Here is a 20352-nt window from a genome sequence, read left to right as displayed (position 1 = left end):
CTCACTGGAGTTCCCAGGACAAGGTGTACTTGGTCAGATACACTCAACAGAGAAGGTAGTGTTTATTTTCTATCCTAGGGGAAATTGCTAGTTTACTCCAAAGGTAACGCATTTCCCTCTAAGTGAAAACAAAGAAGCTATACCTTTTCCTCCTCAGATACTCACATGCAAATAAAAATTAGCATTATGGTGAGGGGGAGGGGAAATGGAAGTAGAAAAGGAAAGGTGAAGAGAAGCAAGGGAAAAGAATAAAATAAAGTGGGTATGTGTGACCCAACGTGACTTGAAGATTCTAACATTCTATGGATGATATTATAAACACCTGCCAACTGAATATGCACACAAGATCTAGAAGCTGACACAGACAGATGAAACTGTTTAGATCTGGGATGGGATTGTGGACAACTTTTGCTTTGGGTTTCTATTTTTAATATAAGCCCTTCAATCATGAAATAAAATTTCAGAAAAAATAAAGCAGGCACAGGTCCTCAGTAACAGTTCTAAGGAAGTCCGTGCCTTGTCACAGATTTTAAAATAGCAGGTCACCTGATAATCATAAGTGACAATCTCACTGAGGGAAGGTGTGTGAATGGCTGACTATCAATCCAGCCACAACAGGTACACTGACTATTTGCAGGACATCATAAAGGGAACCTAGAGACTCACCAGAAAATAGAAGAGCAGACTTGGTGTCCTCCCCTGCAGTTGGGGGAGCAAGGTACCCTCTGGCAGGGGGTTGGTAAAGATGCTGTGGGATTATACTTGCAGAGTGCAAATCCCAGGGCACGATTAGTGGACCAGAGTTTTTACTGTGCCTGGCCTCCAGAAGCTTATAGGCCAGGAGCTCTGGCCTCCAGAAGCTTATAGACCAGTCAAGGAAGAGAGGCCCCTGCCTGCCCTCCCCAGGAGTCTCTGTGCCCCCTCCCCCTGGGAACATGAGTGGTGGGCAGATGCCCTCTGGACCTGGTCCTGCTCTCCCCAGCCAGGCGCCTGCACAATAAATGACACCAGCCCTGGGTCAACTCGCTCTTTTCCAAAGTGGAGTCTTCGTCCGCTTAGAGAAGGGAAAGTTTAGCCAGACTGGGAACAGGGTTTCAAATGACATTGAACTGCGTGGTGAGAAAAATCAGTCCCTGTCTAATTCCTCTTCCATGCTCCTAATGACATCAAGGAGGAAGTGTCCGTCAGGTGCCAGCCTGTCCTGGTTCTCTCTCTCTTCCCACATTTTCTACCTAGAATTACAGGGTTCTATTTCTATTGTGTCTGTGTTTCACTCACCTGCTCTTTATACAAGTAAAACTTGTTTTCTGCTTACAATTGAAATATAAAATTTCCTGTTTAAAGAAATGCACTTCTTTTGGACACAAGTCCATTTAAAGGAAAATAATGTTTAAAGTCGTGAAGTTAGCGCTGGACGGACTGGAGTGTGGCCCTGAGCCATCCGACACTTGAGCTGGGAGCAAAGGCATGTGAGGTTGAGCAGAATTGCAGGGGCTTTGCAGGAGTGGCTGGGGTGAAAGCAGGCGAGGGGTGGGCCTGTAGGGGGACATCCCAGGATGTGGGTGGGGGAGCAGCCATGGTGTCCCCCTCGCATCGAACGGTCACCAAAGTCACCCCTCTTGTTTCAACACAAGCAGCAAACGAGCCACACTCACCTTAGCTCCCAGCTTGGTGCCCGCCTGGGCTGCGCTGATGGACAGAGCTGGCATGTGATCCCCGAGGTATGACCTTCCCTGTGGGACCGGGGGAAAGAAATATGACTAGGGCTGAAATTACAGATGGCGGCATTAAACACAGAAGACAGCGAGTAACGTCTCCCCTCTGGCATTACAGACAGCATCCTGACCCTGGAAAACAGCCTGCGCTGTGAAGCAGGAGGGCAACCTGGCAAGCGGACGCTTTGTAATCGCTGGTCAGGAAGTGAAGTTTCTTGTTTAGCGGTTCACGTGAAGTGATGGCAACAACAAAAATCAAGCAACCAAAGAGAAAACCTCGTATCAATCAGCCTCAGCATCTCAAAACTGGTCCTTGCCCTCTTCTAAGCCTCAGTGATGGTTCTTGGGGTTACCACAGTGGGCAGTGATGTGGGGAGCCTTATCCATTTCTCACTCAACAAGTATTCACTGAGGGACTCAGATGTTGAGAAGTGCTGGATTTCTTCTCTTTTAAAAAGATTTATTTATTTATTATTTCAGCTGTGCTGGGTCTTCTTTGCTACAAGGGCTTTCTCTAGTTGCTTCAGGTGGGGACTACTCTTGGTCTCAGTGCTTGGGATTCTCATTGTGGTGGCTTCTCTTGTTGCGGAGCACAGGCTCTAGGGCACATGCTCAGTAGTTGTGGCCCATGGGCTCAGTTGCTCTGCAGCATGTGGGATCTTCCCAGACCAGGGATCGAACCAGTGTCTCTCTCCTGCACTGGCAGGCAGATTCTTGACCACTGGGCCACCAGGGAAGGCCTGGATTTCTTTCCTAAGGGCTCACTGGCTTCCCCACAGAGAGGGGAGGACCCCGTGCTGTCCTGCAGACCCTCTTGATCAGGGAGTGTGTCCGATGGCAGAAAAGGACAAGGCGGGTGGAATCAGTGATGGTGTCTAGATGAAGGGAATCTTCTTGAGAGTGTGCAGTGTCCCCAGTGTGTGGATGTAGGCTGGTGTATTCACATAAGATGGAATAACAGGGAAGTGTGGACACAGTGGCAGCCTTATTTACCAATGGCTCTGATGCTGGGAGGGACTGGGGACAGGAGGAGAAGGGGACGACAGAGGATGAGATGGCTGGATGGCATCACTGACTCGATGGACATGAGTCTGGGTGAACTCCGGGAGTTGGTGATGGACAGGGAGGCCTGGCATCCTGCGATTTATGGGGTCGCAAAGAATCAGACATGACTAAGCGACTGAACTGAACTGAACAAGGACATAATTGGTAGCTGCTGTTAGTAATACTAGAGAAACTCACCTGAAAAATGTCATTTGCCCTAAATAAAGTTTCTCGGCCTCAGCATTGCTAACACTTGGGTGGGTGACTTCTCTGTCATGGGGGCTGTCCTGAGCACAGCAGAACGGCCTGCAGTGTCCCCCAGTTAGTTCTATCCACCAGACACGAAAGCATCATCCACTCCCACCATCCTGGCCAACTCTTCACTCCCAGTTGAGTTGTAACCACCAACACACCTCTAGACACTGCCAGATGTCCCCTGGGGTGGGGATGGGGGTCAGAATCGCCCCCAGTTGAGAGCCAGCGCCCTAGACAAGTGTGACGAGATGATGACATGAGGGGGCAGTGAACGAGAGCAGTATGGAGAGCCTACCACATGGTCCTCATGAGACACAGTCCAGCTCTACTACCTGGAGAGGATCGGCTCTGCTCTCCTCATTCCACGCGAGCAGGGTCTGGATCCCCTCATCCTGTGGCACAGAGGGACCCTGCCTGTTGGCTTTGGATACAAGGCGGCATCGCAGCAGGAGGAGCAGAGCGGCTATGACAAAACAAGGGAGAGATGAGATGCCAGAGCTCTGGCCAATCAGAGGTTCCCTCCCACAGGAACCTGTGCTGCTGGCATATAACTTGGCTGGGGGCTCATGGGGGCAAGCTGAGCCTTCATCAATCTTTGCAGCCTCAGTGCTTAGCACAGCCTGGGGCACAGTAGGTGAGAGCTAACTATTTGTCAGACTGAGTAATACTATGTGACCAGTAATACTCTACTGTCTGCTTGAAAATTGAGCTTCCCTGTTAGCCTTTGCCAAGCCTGGGAGCTTGTGTACATTGCCGTCCTCAGCTATTAAAATCACCTCTGCTCTGTTGCTCAGTCATTCCTGACTTTTTGCGACCCCATGGACTCTAGCCCGCCAGGCTCCTCTGTCCATGGGATTTCTCAGGCAAGAACACTGGAGCGGGTTGCCATTTCCTTCTCCAAGAGATCTTCCAGACCCAGGGATTGAACCCGCGTCTCCTGCTTAGCAGGAGTCCATAGACAGTGGACCACTGTCCTTAAACGGCGTCTATCTCTAGGTTCCATTGCTGTAAAGTCTGCTACTAAGCAGAAGCCCCCTTTGCCAGGCAGGCAGCCTGTCTGACCAGGGTGGAAACCTCCCATCTGAGCCTGGGCCTCCCATGAGCCTGGGGGTCATTCTCAAAGGCACCCCGCTGACCTCGGCCACCTGCACCCCCCACCCCAGAGGACTCTATGCCCTTGGCTTACAGCCCGGGGAGAGGAGCTGCATTCCCAGGACAGCTCCTATCTATGCTGACCTGCCAGAGCCATGAATGCTACACAGACAGGGGCCAGGGCGCCCTTCACGACCCCAGCTCTCGCGACGAGGGGCTCCGCACAGGTGAATCCATCGGGACAGGAGCAGACCCTCACGTGGACAGTCTGCTTCTGGGAAAGTCCCTGTTTGTCTCCGATGAGAAGCGGCACAGAGTAGTCACCAAGTGGAAGGCTTCTCTGCATTAGAAGTTCCACTGAACAACCTGCAGAGGGAGGGGGACCTTAGCTGCATTGATGTGTTCATTTGTTCAGCTGCTCAGGGGTTATTTCTTAATGCCTCCCTTGTGCCAGGCTCTGTAGGAAGTTGGAGGTGGCCATGACCACTCTCTCCCATGGACACCAGCTGCATGTAAAGTGGTTCCCAAGACCACCCTCAGGTTGATGATTCTCTAGAAAGGCTCAGGACTCACTACAAACTGTCTACTCATGGCTATGGAAACAGCACCCCAGTTTTTCTTTAGGGCACCCACACTTTCTGAACTCTTCACCCATGTGGATCAGGAGGGGCTAAGCCCAGATCCCAGCCAGGTCCAGGTGTGGGCTCAGAACCAGCCATCCAGTACATCTGCCCTCCCAACCCCTACCCAGTGTTGAGCAGGGCAGGTAGCTCAAGCCTTGTGATGATGCACACCTTCTTGCCAGGCACCAGAGAGTCCCAGGGACTCCCAGCCACCACGCTTATGTCTCCAAAGGAGAGCCTGGCTGCAGATGAAGGGACCACAGAGCCAAGGTCGGGAGCCATTGCCTCCAGAAAGTCCTCTGGGCACCCAGGTCTGCTGGGACACAGGCTTACCTGCTGCTTTCTTGGTGACATAAGCTAACATATTCCTCTTGGCCTGAGTGTGTGTGAGTCAGGTTTCTGTCCTTTCCCAGCCTTTCTGGCCAGTGTGATACGCACCCCTGTTTTCCCCCAGTCTCCACATGTCTTCTGTGTCTCCCCACGTGCTGTCCAGTTTGAAGGTGAACGGGTCGGAGTAGGGCTCTAGGTCGCTGTCCTCCGCCTCAATGAGGAGGGACTTGTCTCCCGCAGACTGACAGACCTCCAGGTGCTGAGAGCTCAGGCGGAGTGTGGGAGCGTTGTCGTTGACGTCTGACAGGAAGAGCAGCATGGTCCCGGTTCCCGTCTGCGGAGGGACACCTGGGTGGGGAGGAGGGCGTCCCAGCAAGGTTGCTGATTAATTCCAGAGGCTGCCCCAGAACACAGACGCCTGCGAATGAGTGCTCTTGGCCTCTGCAGAAAAGAACCATTCCGCGGAGACACTGAAGCCAATTCCCTTTCAATAAGCTTTATTACAAGGGCTGGATCTATCTTCCTGCTCTTTTGAAAATCTGGGTAGGATAAGTTAATAAAACATTTGCTGAATGAGGGACAGTTATCGAGTAGACGATAATATCAGCCATGGAAGTTGTTAAAGCAGGAGTGGGGGCGGGGGCGGGGGCGCGGGCGGCAGAGGGGATGGGTGTGATGTAGTTCTGCAGACCTCAGCTTCTATACTGGGTCCACACTGTAATCCTGGTCTGAATCCTGCACTAGAGTTTTGCAAAGTGTCACCCCTGGAGGACACTGGGCAACAGGTACTTGGGATCCCACTACCTTATTTCTAAAAACTGCATGCAAGTCTACAATGACCTTAAAATAAAAAAAAATTTTTTTTAAACTATTCCACTGAAAAAACAGTGCCATTCATTAAAATATCCATAACAGAGTTATGGAACCCTCACCTAAAGCCAATTAGGAACACAGATTTAATATCTCCCTAAGCAACATTAATTATACAACTGTTAATTATGCAAATGGGATATACAACCATGTATGCTTGGAAATCTGGGTTCATAAGACAACTCTTATTACAAGTCTAATTTACAGATTTTCTTAAATACAATCATTAAAATTACTGGAAATATTTTATTTTTCTAGCTTTCTGCTTTGGTAGGTTTAGAAATACAGCCTTGAGAGAGAGTATAGAGAAAAGTGTTAAAACATGCTGATAAAAATGGTTGATGACAAATCTGTCCTGCACAGTCACATTTTCCTGAGCTTATAAAGCAGTCCAAGTGCAGGGAAACTGCTCATGTTTATCATATACAATTGGCTTTGACAAAGAGCTAGAGAGTTGTCTTATAAACAGATGAAAAAGATGCTGTGGTGGTGGCTGTATCCTTATCATGCTCATCGTCTCTTCTGAATGAACACTACCCCTCTTTCTATGGCATAGCCCCCTAGTTTGCCATTTCAAGAATTATCATCAAAAATAATCATCAGTATAGATGCACAATGATAAAAAGGTTTATATCTTTCCCAGTTGTGCTGAAAGACATTCACCTGTGTCATTTTCCCTTAGGAGCAAGAAAACATAGCCCCCTCTGACAATTCTGGGTCAGTGCTTACCATCATCAACAGCATGAGCGATGATTACGTAAATGCTGTCATTGACATGAGGAGATTCGCGGTCAACCGGCTTCACAGTGATGACCACCCCAGAGCGCTCATCTATGCTGACCCAGTTTGCAGGATCATAAGCCAGTTTGTATCTTGCAGAAGAAAACACATGTAATTTTTAAAATTAAAAAGTTACATCAAGAGACAAGTCCAAATATACCACAGCAGGCACAATTCCCATTGTGAATCTGGGAAATTGTAAGAACCTCTGTTAGGAGTGTTTCTGGCTCTGATGAAGGCCCCAGAGACCTGAGATCCAACCAGAGTGTCGGATCAATATTCACTGAACACCAGGTGTCCTGTCCTTGTCGAGCTGCACATAACTCTGTCCACCTCAGGGAGAATTTTTCATCCTGGAAAAGAGCCAGTCTTCAGTTGCCTGCAGGAGCTGGTGGCTTCATGTTAAGCCAAGCCCGGCTGTGCAACAGAAGCACAAGACTGCATTACCCCTGGAGCCTAGAGGATTCACATGTGGGTAATACAGCCAGGCAACATGGTTGTCTACATCCTGCTTCATCTGTGTGCACCTGGTAACCATTTTAATGAGCAAGCACACTGGGCCTTCCAGAATTCCCCAAGACCTGTCAGAGTCAGATGGCAGCCATCAGAACCAAGTGGAACCATCGGAACCCAACCTACCTGCTGAGAGACCCACAGAAGGAAAGGCCTGGACCCACAGGCAAACAGAAAAGATGTCGCTCCCCAAAACATCTGAAGACTGGGGGTTTCATGTGCCTTCTCTTCCTCATCACTTAAAGGCCCTGGAAAAGTTCAGTAACTCTCCCTGTCTGATATTTGTCAAGTCAGGGTTTACAAAGGAACCAACCATACTCTAGGGACAGGAATATAGCCCTGAATCAGATTTGGGGTCTCTGTGGGTATCCCCCAGAAGAGGTCCAGGCAGGGACTAGGAGCATCGGCATCATCTTGGAGCTTGTTACAAATGCAAATCTCAGTCCCAACCCCAGACCTCAAAATCAGAGACCCCAAGGGTGAGACCCAGCAAAGCGCATTTAACAGGCCTTCCAAGTGACTCTGATTCATGCTGCAGTTGGGCCTCTTTAACTCAGCACTTGCCTGCATAGACCTGTGGTGTTCTAGAACTCCAGGTTAGCTGTGCCCAAGGAGATAAGAGAGAAAACTGAGAAACAAGCGTCAGGAAATTTTTATAGTCAGTGGCATTACTGTGACCCCCAAGCACATGATCATTTTTTTGTAATTTATTTTAAAATATTTTATGAAATTGTTATTCCACAGTGAACTGGTAATTTTAAAAAGCAAATCTGGTCCTTCTCAATGGTTAAGTCGAGAAGCATTCTTCTAAGGAAGAATCTCAAACTCTAGTGCCCACAGGGGTGTCCCGAGCAGGTGCAAGAAATGAGCAAAGCTGGTCGGATAAGGATTGATGTCAGTTGATGAGCGAGAGGTCAAAGGGACCTCTCCCCATGCCCCCGATGATCATGACCCCGTTGGACACTGACTCAGTAATGCCAAATCTTCCTCTGTTTCAAGAACATTCAGATAATTCAGGTTGTTAGCATACTCTTGATTTTTAAATGCTGGCAACTTTATTATCTCTTTCTTTTTATTGCAGTAAAGTGCACATAACATACAATTTACCACCTTCACTGTTGCATTTCAGTGGGATTAAATATTAATTCATCACACTGCTATGCAACCATCACCACCATCCATCTCCACAGCTCTTTTCATTCTTGTAAAATTGAACTCTGTGCCTACTAAACAATAACTTTCCATTTCCCCTCCTACCAGCCCCTAGAAATCACCATTATATTTTATTTCTTTATGAGTTTTGACTACTCTAAGTACCTCCTATAAGTGGAATTGTACAGAATTTGTCTTTTTGTGACTAGTGCATTTCACTTAGCACAATGTCCTTAGGGTTTGTCCATGTTGGAACATGTTGCAGAATTCCCTTCATTTTTAAGGCTGAATAATATTCCATTGCATGTATGGACCACGTTTTGTTTTCCCATTCATCATCAATGGCTCCCTGGCTTGCTTCCACATTTTAGCTATTGTGATTAACGCTGTTATCAACATGGGTATACAAGCGTCTCTTTGAGGCCCTGTTTTCAGTTCTCTTGGGCATGTACCCAGAAGTAGAATTGCTGGATCATATGGTAGTTCTATTTTTAATTTTCTGAGGAACTCCGCTACTGTTTTTCTCAGAGGCTATACCACCTTCTATTCCCATCAGCAGTGCCCAAGGATACCAATCCCTCCACATTCTCCCCAACACTTGTTTTCCATTTTTTGGTGTTTTTTTTTTTAATTGGAGGATAATTGCTTTACAATGTTGTGTTGTTTTCTGCTGTACAACACTGTGAATCAGCAATTGAATTGAGGTGGTTCAAATCTGATGAACCTAGAGGCTGTTTTCTGGGGTTTTTTGATGAGTGTGAAGTAGTATCTCACTGCAGTTTTGATTTGCATTCCCCTCATGATTAGTGATGTTGAGCATCTTTCGTGTGCTTGTTTGCCACTTGTATCTTCTTTAGAGAAATGTCAAGTTTTTTGTCCGTTTTTAGATGAGGGTGTTGTTGTTGCTCTTGTTGAGTTTTTGAAGTTCTGTATATTTTATGAATATTAATCCCTTATCAGATGTATGACTTGCCAGTATTTTCTCCCATTCTGCCTTTGTACTCGGTGGATAGTGTCTTCTGATGCAAAAAAAAATTTTGGTTTTCACGAAGTCTGATTTGACCATCTTTTCTTTTGTTACCTGTGCCATTGGTGTCATTTCCAAGAAATGATCACCACATCCAGTGTTGTGAAGTTTTGTCCTAGGTTTTATTCTAATAGTTGTATTATTTTAGGTCTTACATTTACTTACTTGATCCATTTTGAGTTAATTTTTTTAAATAATTGTATTTATTTATTTTTGGCTGTGCTGGGTCTTCGTTGCTGCTCAGGCTTTTCTGTTAATTGCGGCGAGCGGGGCTACTTTCTAGTTGCGGCGCACAGACTTCTCATTGCAGTGGCTTCTTTTGTTGCTGAGCACAAGCTCTAGTGCACGAGGGCTTCAACAGTGGCATCCACCTCTAGAACACAGGTTCAATAGTTGTGATGCATGGATTTAGTTGCTCCACTGCATGTGGAATCATCCCGGATCAGGAATCGAACCCCTGTCTCCTGCATTGGCAGGCAGATTCTTTACCATTGATCCAGCAGGGAAACCCTTGAGTTAATTTCTGTATATGGTGTTAGGTTTTCTGTTTATGTCTTTGGATATCAAGAAAGCCTCTTGAAGATAACACAGAGTCAGATCATGTGTTTTTATCCATTCTGCCAAGCTCTGTCTTTTAATTGGAGAGTTTAATCTTTATATGTTTAAATTAATTACTGATGAGAAGGGAATTAATGTCTGTTAATTTTTCACCCACCCCGGCTCTCACAGGCTGTGTAACCAGTTCCAGTGATAGAGGCACAGCTGCCTTGCATGGGGCTGGATGTGAGGGAGGTACTGAGCTAAGAGCTGAGATGAACCGCAGTGAACCATGGTTTGCACTGTCTTCCCTGGAAGTTGCAATCCTTCCACAGATTCCTGAGTTCCAAATTCAGTCCATCAGACAAATTCTGCCAGCACCATCATGGTCCGGATGGGGAGACCGATTCCTGGTGCTTTCCACTCTGCCACCTTCCTGGGGACTGTGGCAACTTCATTTTTAAAAAACAAAACACTAAGCTATCCAAGTATCCATCAACAGATGAATGGATAAACAAAACGTGGTATATACACACAGTGGAAATATTATTCAGCTTTAAAAGGAAGGAAATTCTGGCACATGCTAGAGCATGAATGAAACTTGAAGACACTATGTATGCTAAGTGAAATATGCCAGTCACAAAAGGAAAGTCTGTGTGATCCCATTTATATGAAGTACTGAGAGCAGTCACATACATAGAGACAGAAAGTAAAATGGTTGTGCAGGGTCCTAGAGGTGGGGGAGAATGGGGTGGGTTATTGGTTACTGAGTGCAGAGTTTTAATTTGGGGAAATGAGACGGAGGAGAGATTTTGCAGATAGGTGGTGGGAAGGAGCAATGTGCCATACAGTATAAATGTACTCAAAGTCCCTGAACCACACACTTGAAACAGTGAGAGTGGTAAACTCTATGTACATTTTGCCACAATTGAAAACACTTCCGCTGGCCAGAAGCCACAGGGCTGCCAGTTTACAGCATTTGGTAAAGAGGGACTAGAAATACATAACAAATTATTTTAATACAGGAAAAAGACTGTAAAATAATTTTGTGCTCTATGCAAAGGAAATGAACATGTGAATTCCTCCCACAAGGGTCAGAGGACACTACAGAAGGAAAACAGCATTGAACCTGGGCTAGGGGAGTTCTGGGGTGGGTGACTTATGGCATTTTCCCAACTGGGATGGAGTCGCCCTCAGGAGCACATAGAAGGAGCCAGTTTTGAACAGGAACCCTCTCCAGCACATGGCTAATTCTGCATGAACTCCCACCCTTCCCACTCCAGTCTCCCCACCTTATCTGGCCGGCGGTTCTATCTGGATCTGTAGCGTTGAACATTCCCAGCTGAGTCCCCGGCCCTGCGCCATCGACCTCACTGACGATGAAGGTCCCCGGGTGGAAGGTGGGCGGGTCGTTGACATTGGTCACCCGCACACTCACGGTGGCGCTGGCCGAGGCCTGCCGGGGCCTCTGCAGCTGCCCCGCATCGCACGAGAAGAGTGGCTCTTCGTTCTCCACAGCCACGACCAAGTTCCACTCTGCCTGAGTCTCATGGTCCAAAGGCTGCCACCCCAGAGAGAAGGTTTCATTAGTCCCCGCGGCTCTGCCAGCCGGAGGGAGCCTCTCAGCATGAGTTGTCACTGCTAACCCAGCGCCTGTGGCTTCTGTGCTTCATTTATTATTTACATTGTCTTTGATAATGATCAAAAGACAGTTGTCAGCCCATTTTCAAATCATTTATAGAGTTCTTTTTTTTCCCCTCCCTCCTCCTGGTTGAAAAGAGCCACCATCAGTCAGAGGGTAATGAAAAATGCAACAAAAACCATAACCTAATGAAACATTAATGTGACAACTCTCCTGCAAAAACCCAGTGGTGCTTAGGGAAATATGGATATTAATGATCATAGCTATTCAGGGGACAAAGTGGTCAGTGACTTAAAAGGGTTGAAAGACTAGGAATATTTGGGAAATCCAGCCCCAGGCATTTGGCATGGAAAACCCACAGAGCCCTGCTATTCACAGCGTGGTATGTCCCCTCAGCATCATCCGGGAGCTTATTACACTGACAAGCAGAATCGGCCCCACTCCAGATATATTCATTCAGGTCTGCCTTTGAAGCTGAGCCCCAGGCTGACTCACTTGCACTATACCAGAGGCACTGGTCATTCTAGGGTCTATCGAGAGCAATTAAGACTAAAGGCACTGGAGTCAGACTGCTCCAGTCAGAACCCCTACTCCAGTCATGTGACTTCGTGAAAACAACCCAGCCTCTAGTTTCCTCATCATTAAATGAGATAATAATACTTTATTGCAGGGCCAACTCTCTACTAGGCACAGCAGGCAGAGTGTCAGGAGCCCACAGTATTTTTACGGGTCTGTGCAAATGTTCCAATTTCTTTTAAACCCAGAAGAAAAATGAACTCATGGGGTTCGAGAAAATGTCGTAAATTATTTTATCACATCAGGAGAAAGAAACATGTTAGGGACTACATAAACCTACTAAGTTTTGTCTAAAACAGACCCAAAGAATTTAATGTTGAAGTAACTGGTCATATCAAAAATAATCTTGAATACTGATATGATTTTGATGGGAGGAGCCATGAAGGCAAAGAGCTGAGGATCCATGCAGCCCTGCGTTCCTCACTAGCCATGGTGACTTGTGACCCAGCAATCCATGTGCTCAGAACACATAGATCATCTGTTGGCACCTACTTCATTGTCAGGAGTCCTACAGAAAGGGCCTCGGTATCTACAGCCACCTGCTCAGACGCATTTACCTTGATAATATTTAAAATCCCTTCATTGGTCTCAGGATCTGTTGAAATGTGAAAATGTCCCTCTTCGTTGCCATTCGTTATGTTGAACTTCACTCTCCACGCTGCTGTAGATGGTGAATCACCATCTTGAACCCCGAGACGTAACACACCCTGGCTGGCCCAGCCTTCTGAAATCTGAACGTTATACTGAGAGAGATGATCATCATTGTCGTGGAGAAAAAGAAACACAGTCAGAAAAGAAAACAGAGAAGAAGAAAGAAAACGTAGAGAGACAACAACTTGGATGCTTCTCCTATGATTGAACTTGACCACTAAAGTCTGTTACAGCAGAGAATGTGTCAACAACGAATATCTCGTCCCTGTGACTGGATATCCAAATAACTGAAGAGCTGCATAACTTTAAAAGTGCACTTCTATCCAATGCAAGGCACCACTTCTAGAATAATAGTACACACCTTATTTTATGCTGCCTACAAAAATCTAACTCTACTAAAATAGTGCTCTTATGTATTTTAATTAAGGTGATAATCTTTCTAATACATAATAGATCTTTAAAATACCTCCTTATTCAATACTTTTGGTGACAAGATAATTTCTCCAGCACATCAAAATAACAATGTGTATTTTTTCCAGCCCTACTTTCGAGAGTACAGCTTTTTACTAAGTCGGGGAAGGATTTTGAAACAAGACTCAGATATAATAAATATGTTTCAGTTATTACATACTGTTAAGTGAGGTGCTTTCATTGGAAATATTTAAACTTCTGTTTATACAATTAATTTTCTTAAGTGGCACTTACAAAAAATAAGTGTTTGTAGCATTTGTTTATTCAACAAAGACTGTTGTGTACCAGATTCTGGTTTAGATGCTGTGAACAAAACAGCAAAAATCCCATCCCCAAGGAGCTGAGAACTGAGTGTATGTATGTTGGGGGGTTAGGTTGGGAATTTTTTTTTTTTTTTTCAGGTTGGGAATTTAACCAGGTCATCAGAAAAGACCTTCCTGAGAGGGGTCAGAAGAAAGACAGAAATACAATGGACGTTTTCCTCTTAAAAATTCATATGGAAGAGTGAAAAATTAAGAAACTAAAAGCAGATCATGACTGGTTTTTATTTCCTCTCTTAGCAATCTTCTGCATTTTAAGTGGTTTCGTATTCCCAAACTGATTGGGACAGTGAGTGCCAGCACCTTCTTTAAGCCTGAGGATCTAGCAGCCTGTGAAATCTTGTGTGGAGCCCAATATATAAACCAGGTGAGCTGGGGAAGGCCTGGCCTGAGTCTGCCTGCCCATCTTATTTCAGAGCTCCGAACATTGTGGGTCAGGCTTGGGACAATTGGGCATGGTGGCAGACAATTCTGATTGTCACGACTTGGGATGCTACTGGCCTCCAGTGGGCAGAGGTCAAGGATGCTATTGTTCAACATGCTACAGGTCACTGGGCAGCCCCTCCCCACCCTCCCTGTGCCCTTCCTCCATCTCCAAAACATCATCAGTGTGGAAAGTGAGAGGCCCTGAAGTGGATGGAGCCTGGATCCTCTGTCCTCCCCGAGCCTCAGCCTTCTTATTTGCAGGATGGAAAACGCAGCAGCTACAATCAGTGAAAACCTAGGGATTCCTGTCAATACTCTGAACATCGTTCTGGCACAAAATAGTAACAAATGTAGGCTCACATGATTGCTATTAACTGGTTCCCTATCAATGCAGTTGACTTCTTGATTCTAAGCTGAAGTTATTTTGGAGATTGCCTGTATCTTGGGTGATGGAGGAATTCCCTCAGCAAACAGAGCCTGGGGCATGGAGACTGTTCGTGAGGGGACTTACGTGGTCCTGAGTGAACCTGGGCATGTGGTTGTTGCTGTCTTGCACGTGTACATGAACAGTGGCTGTGGATGACAGCGGCGGGTTGCCACAATCCCTCGCTTCAATGAGTAGTGTAAACTGAGGCGCCGTCTACATAAGGAGGAAAAGGTAGGTGAAACCTTTCAAACGCAGGAAAAGGAAATCTAATACAGAAATGTTCCATTTTAGCAATTTCAGTAGCCAGTCTAGCCACAGAGGGTTTCCCACTGCAAATGCAAATGCTCAGAGAGGGAGAACCCATTTTATTTTCCAAAGCAATAAAGTGCACATAACCTCATAATCTAAGCATCCTGACAGTCGCACTTCTCCACTAACACGGTCAATCCGGAAACCACTCTCTCTCAGTACCGGTGTTTGAGAAACAAGGAAGTAAAGCACTTGAGAGTTTGGAGTATTTTCTTGATCCAGATCCACTGCTGACATCTGAAAAACAGGTTGACCTGGAAAGAATTTTTTAAATTGTTACTATTGGCCAACAGCAGCCTATCCAACCAGTAGAAGAATGATTCTTTGCTGAATGGCACTGGGGCTTACACCAGAACGGATTGAGTACGTAAATATAAAGGTCAAGCTATAGACATACTAGACAAAGTGAGGAGGGATATTTAAATCGTCATAAGGTCAAGAAGGACTTTCTAATCATGATTGCAAATACAGAGGCTTAAAGGATAAAATCAATAGATCAATTTTTAAGTGTGTGGCAAAAAAAAAACAAAACTATAAACCAGGAAAATATATTTGGAATACATGTTGGCAGACAGAGACATAGACATTCTTAATGTCAAAGGAGGAGGTTGAAGTCAAGAAGAAAAATGACAATGACGCTAACAGAAGTGGACAAAGAAAAGAAACGAGCAACTGACAAGGGAACTAGAAATGGCCAGGAAAGTTATCACATGTCCAAGCACTTGGTAACTAGAGATGAACAGTACACTAAGCCCTGTCATATGCTGCTGGGCTGTGGATAAATTGCAACACGAAAGTTGTGTGTGTGGTTTGGAGCAGCAATTCTACCTGTCTGAATTTGTGCTAAGTAGGCAATGCTTGAATGGCACACGCTTCTAGCTCAGATATGTTCACTGAAGCATGTTTTGTAAAAATAACAAAATGTGACAATGAGATGTAAATGTGCAACCAAAGAAGATTGGTTAAAAATCTTAAAGCACATCCATAAAATAAAATATGACACACAAGATGCTCTAGGAGAATACTGTTAGGTTATAAACAGTAAAATTGCATTTTTAAAGAGAAAACTCTTAAATATGCACACATGAAAAGATGTGCTCATATATTTGTGTGTGTGTGTTAGTCACTCAGTTGTGTTTGACTCTTTGTGACCCCTTGAACCATAGTTCACCAGGCTTCTGTCCATGAGATTCCCCAGGCAAGAATCCTGGAATGGGTGGCCATGTCCTTCTTCAGGTCATATATTTATACATATGTAATATAAACACATATACATTTTGTACTATGATAAAGATGAAAAAAATATGTAGATATACAAATATACATTTGTAATGATGTGTATAAATCTGTGAATATATACACACATATAAATGTAACATGCCATGTGTGTATACACACACACATATGTAAGGTGCAAAGAAAAATATTGAAAGAATATAAACGAGAATATTAACAGTACTTATCTCTAATTGGTAGCATTAAAGATGCTTCCTATTTTAGTCTTTTTGTTTCTTGGAATTTTCCAAATTTGCTAGAGACTTTTGCAAAATAAATAATGCTTTTTGTTATTCAAATAGATGCTCATTTTAATGAGGATGGTTCAGGTTTCAAGACTCACAGAATCCTAGGTCAGGAATTTTAGATGCCATCTTGCTGCCATTTTACAGATGTTTACAGATGAGAATTTCTCAGGGATATGCAGGATCCCACCACCCACCTCTGCTTCTTCTTCCTCCGTTCATTTATTTTAGGTTGATATTTACAGATCAGCTCTTCCAACTGACAATTTCCACATCATTTTGCTGCTGATACAAAATGAAGCGTGGAGACCTCATGGCATTTTGCTCTCATCCAGGGCCTGTGACCTTTGGGATGTGAACAGTGAGAGGCCTCCCTGAAGACAAGTAGGACTGAGGCGCCCTGTCACTACAGAAGCTGGAAAACCTTCACGGCACAGAGAACACAGGGACCCCTCAGCCCCACCTTGTATACCTGCAGCGTGGTCCTCCTTCACACTGATGTTAAATTCCTTCTCAGGGAACTCAGGAGCATGATCATTCACATCCTTGATCCTTATGTTGACAATCAAGGATTTATCTACGATGTGTCCTGTTAAGCGATTGGCAACATCAAAATAAACCTAAGAAGCAGAGAAACCATATTACTGTTGCAGAACCATTGATTTGGTGGCATGAATCCCATCCCAGTCAGTAATACTGTGTATCCTGCATCGGTGTCCTCCATAGACTGAAAGTTCCTGAAGGCAGGGGTCACAGGCTCTCATTCACCCTGCGACCCCAGGGACTGAGCATAGACTGGGCACTCAACAAGTATTTGTAGGACAGATCAATGAGCTGACTTGAAAAACTACTTCATTCATTATTATTATTAATAGTAGGTTCAAATCTCAATTTCTCCACTTGTATCAACATAGGCAAGTTGTTATGAGCCTCAGTTCCTATATACTATATGTCTTGTAATGAAAAGTAAGCACACTATTGAATACTGGTGAAACGTTGCAGAGAGAAAACACTTAAGCTTTAGGGAGAGGGAACATTTAAAAGCAATTAGGACTAGGGATTCCCTGCAGCTCTAGTGCTTAGGACTTAGTGCTTTCACTGCCGTGGGCCCAAGTTCAGTCTTTGGTCAGGGAACTGAGATCCCCGCAAGCCCCACAACCAGTAAATAAATAAACCAGGACAGCTACGGGCTTCCTTGATGGCTCAGTGGGTAAAGAATCTGCCTGCAATGCAGGAGACATAGGAGATGAGGCTTCAATCCCTGGGTTGGGAAGAGCCCCTGGAGGAGGGCACGGCAGCCCACTCCAGCATTCCTGCCTGAAAGATCCCATGGACAGAGGAGCCTGGTGGGCTACTATCCAAAGGGTCTCAAAGAGTCCAACATGAGTGAGCAACTAAACACACACACACACGCACACACACACACATACACACACACATAAACACGTAGAGTATAATAAGCTAGAAATCATTAAGAAAGATAATTTACAACCCCAAGTGTTTGGAAGTTAAGCAAAGCATTTCTAAATAACGTACAGATCAAAGAAGAAATCACAATGGAAATCAGAAAATATTTTGAACTGAATGGTAATTAAAACACAACAAATCGAAATGCATTTTCCTCTCATCATTCAAATATCAAACTCAGATTTTCTCTTCACGCTTTGATTCTGTAGAAGCCAGCAGCTCACTAAAAGCTTGCAAAATGATTGTTTACAGACACCCAACCAGTTCTGTGTTTGGCAATAGGGATTTTTGAGATTTGCCTGTGCTATAACTTCTAGGTCTCAAATTCCCTGTTGAAAGCATGTTACCAAGACACTTTTGCCTGAATTATATTCTGCTTACACAAAATGTTTAGTGAAATAAACATGCGGTTCTTTTATTCTTCACATCAAAGGCTTGGGTGTGAAGAAGTAACCGGAAGTCTTTCTGACAGTGTGGTGATGTAAAAGTTTCTGCTTCAGTAGCATTCCCGGAGACTTCGGAGTCTTGCAAAACTCAACTCACAGCGAATCATGTTGGAGAAGTATTTATGGAATGAAAGGTAGAAAGAAAATAAGCCACACATTTGCCACCGACAAAGGAACAAACATGGCGAAGGCGTCATTGATCTGAGGGATCATGATCTCACAAGGTCTTGTTTATGTCCCTGATTTGTGCCCCATAACAGAATCACTGTCAAAAGCAGAACGCTCATGGGCCAGGTCCCTCATTCTGCCTCAGCCAAATCACATCTGTAAGAGATTCAGGAACTGCATCATCACCCACTTACACAAAACAGCTGTTATATGTGGAAACCAACAAAAGGCAGCCTGAACCACAAGAGCCTTGATTCTGTTTTTTTAAAATAACAGTACCCATCCCAGCACTGACTAATGATTGCTTGCTGGAAAGGGCATTCTCTGGAACTGCTGAAGATGTAAATGCATGCAAGCATCTTGAGAGGACAAGTGTTCTTACACGACCCCCGCCGCAGAGCTCCTCCCATCATTCTGCTCTGAGCAGATGCTAAAATTGGTGTGCATGCATGCGTGCATACATGCGTGTGTGCAAAGAAAGCTGAGGTGCCAGTGGGAATCCTTGGGTCCTTCTGTCTCCTTGAAAGCCAGTTACACCCTGTTGTTACCATATTTTTTGCAAATGATTATGTAAAGCTGTGCATGCATGCGTGCTAAGTCCTTCAGTCAAGTCTGATTCTCTGCGACCCTATGGGCTGTAGCCCACCAGGCTCCTCTGTCCATGGGATTCATCAGGCAAGAATACTGGAGTAGGTTGCCATATCCTACTCCAGAGGATCTTCCTGAACCAGAGATCAAACCCACATCTCTTGCATCTCCTGCATTGGCAAGCAGGTTCTTTACCACTAGCACCACCTGGGAAGCCCCATGTGAAGCTGTAAGGACACACAAAATATTAAATATAAAAACATATAAACAAAAGCAACGTTTTTAAGTCCACTCCTGAGGACATTTAGAGAGCATCTTCCTCAAATGGTTCATTCAGGAGGGTGGTCCGTGAGATTGCCTCAGCACCAATGAGGCAGTTGGTGCCAACTCTTGAAGGCAACAACAACAGACTGGTTCCAAATAGAAAAAGGGGTACATCAAGGCTATATATTATCACCCTGCTTATTTAACTTCTATGCAGAGTACATCATGAGAAACGCTGGACTGGAAGAAACACAAGCTGGAATCAAGATTGCCGGGAGAAATATCAATAACCTCAGATATGCAGATGACACCACCCTTATGGCAGAAAGTGAAGAGGAACTAAAGAGCCTCTTGATAAAAGTGAAAGAGAAGAGTGAAAAAGTTGGCTTAAAGCTCATGGCATCCGGTCCCATCACTTCATGGCAAATAGATGGGGAAACGTGGAAACAGTGACTGACTTTATTTTGGGGGGCTCCAAAATCACTGCAGACGGTGATTGCAGCCATGAAATTAAAAGATGCTTACTCCTTGGAAGGAAAGTTATGACCAACCTAGACAGCATATTAAAAAGCAGAGACATTACTTTGCCAATAAAGGTCCATCTAGTCAAGGCTATGGTTTTTCCAGTGGTCATGTATGGATGTGAGATTTGGACTATAAAGAAAGCTGAGTGCCAAAGAATTGATGCTTTTGAACTGTGGTGTTGGAGAAGACTCTTGAGAGTCCCTTGGAATGCAAAGAGATCCAACCAGTCCATCCTAAAGGAGATCAGTCCTGGGTGTTCATTGGTAGGACTGATGTTGAAGCTGAAACTCCAATACTTTGGCCACCTGATGCGAAGAGCTGATTCATTTGAAAAGACTCTGATGTTGGGAAAGATTGAGGGCAGGAGGAGAAGGGGACGACAGAGGATGAGATGGTTGGATGGGATCACCGACTCAATGAACATGGGTTTGGATGGACTCTGGGAGTTGGTGATGGACAGGGAGGCCTGGTGTGCTGCAGTTCATGGGGTCTCAAAGAATCAGACACGACTGAGCAACTGAACTGAACTGAACTTGAAGGCAAGGATTTAAGGGACGACGCACCACTGTCTTAGTCACTTATCTTTAGGGCAGAAGAAACAGAAAGTGTCTCAG

General features: G+C 45.1%; 1 protein-coding gene across 12 annotated transcripts in view; it reads right to left on the bottom strand.

Annotated features, from left to right (window-relative positions):
• Nucleotides 1-20352, bottom strand: part of CDH26 (cadherin 26) — a 49620-nt gene that overhangs the window by 10081 nt on the left and 19187 nt on the right. For 6 of the 12 annotated variants that reach the window (XM_086331005.1, XM_086330996.1, XM_086330997.1 and 3 more), the window contains 10 exons: nucleotides 16744-16900; nucleotides 14848-15014; nucleotides 14536-14664; nucleotides 12714-12899; nucleotides 11231-11499; nucleotides 6659-6801; nucleotides 5168-5407; nucleotides 4251-4472; nucleotides 3347-3477; nucleotides 1656-1733 (listed from right to left, as the gene is read on the bottom strand). In XM_086331005.1, coding sequence (XP_086187131.1) covers nucleotides 1656-1733; nucleotides 3347-3477; nucleotides 4251-4472; nucleotides 5168-5407; nucleotides 6659-6801; nucleotides 11231-11499; nucleotides 12714-12899; nucleotides 14536-14664; nucleotides 14848-15014; nucleotides 16744-16900 — 1722 coding nt within the window. The remainder of the gene's footprint in view (nucleotides 1-1655; nucleotides 1734-3346; nucleotides 3478-4250; nucleotides 4473-5167; nucleotides 5408-6658; nucleotides 6802-11230; nucleotides 11500-12713; nucleotides 12900-14535; nucleotides 14665-14847; nucleotides 15015-16743; nucleotides 16901-20352) is intronic. The other 6 variants (XM_086331006.1, XM_086330998.1, XM_086330999.1 and 3 more) reach the window with 3 other exon arrangements.

This window comes from Bos grunniens, chromosome 13 (genome assembly GCF_055505025.1).
Source record: "Bos grunniens cultivar Pamir isolate PY7600 chromosome 13, Bosgru_T2T1.0, whole genome shotgun sequence".
Taxonomy (NCBI): domain Eukaryota; kingdom Metazoa; phylum Chordata; class Mammalia; order Artiodactyla; family Bovidae; genus Bos; species Bos grunniens.
This window is presented reverse-complemented; position numbering and strand designations above follow the sequence as displayed.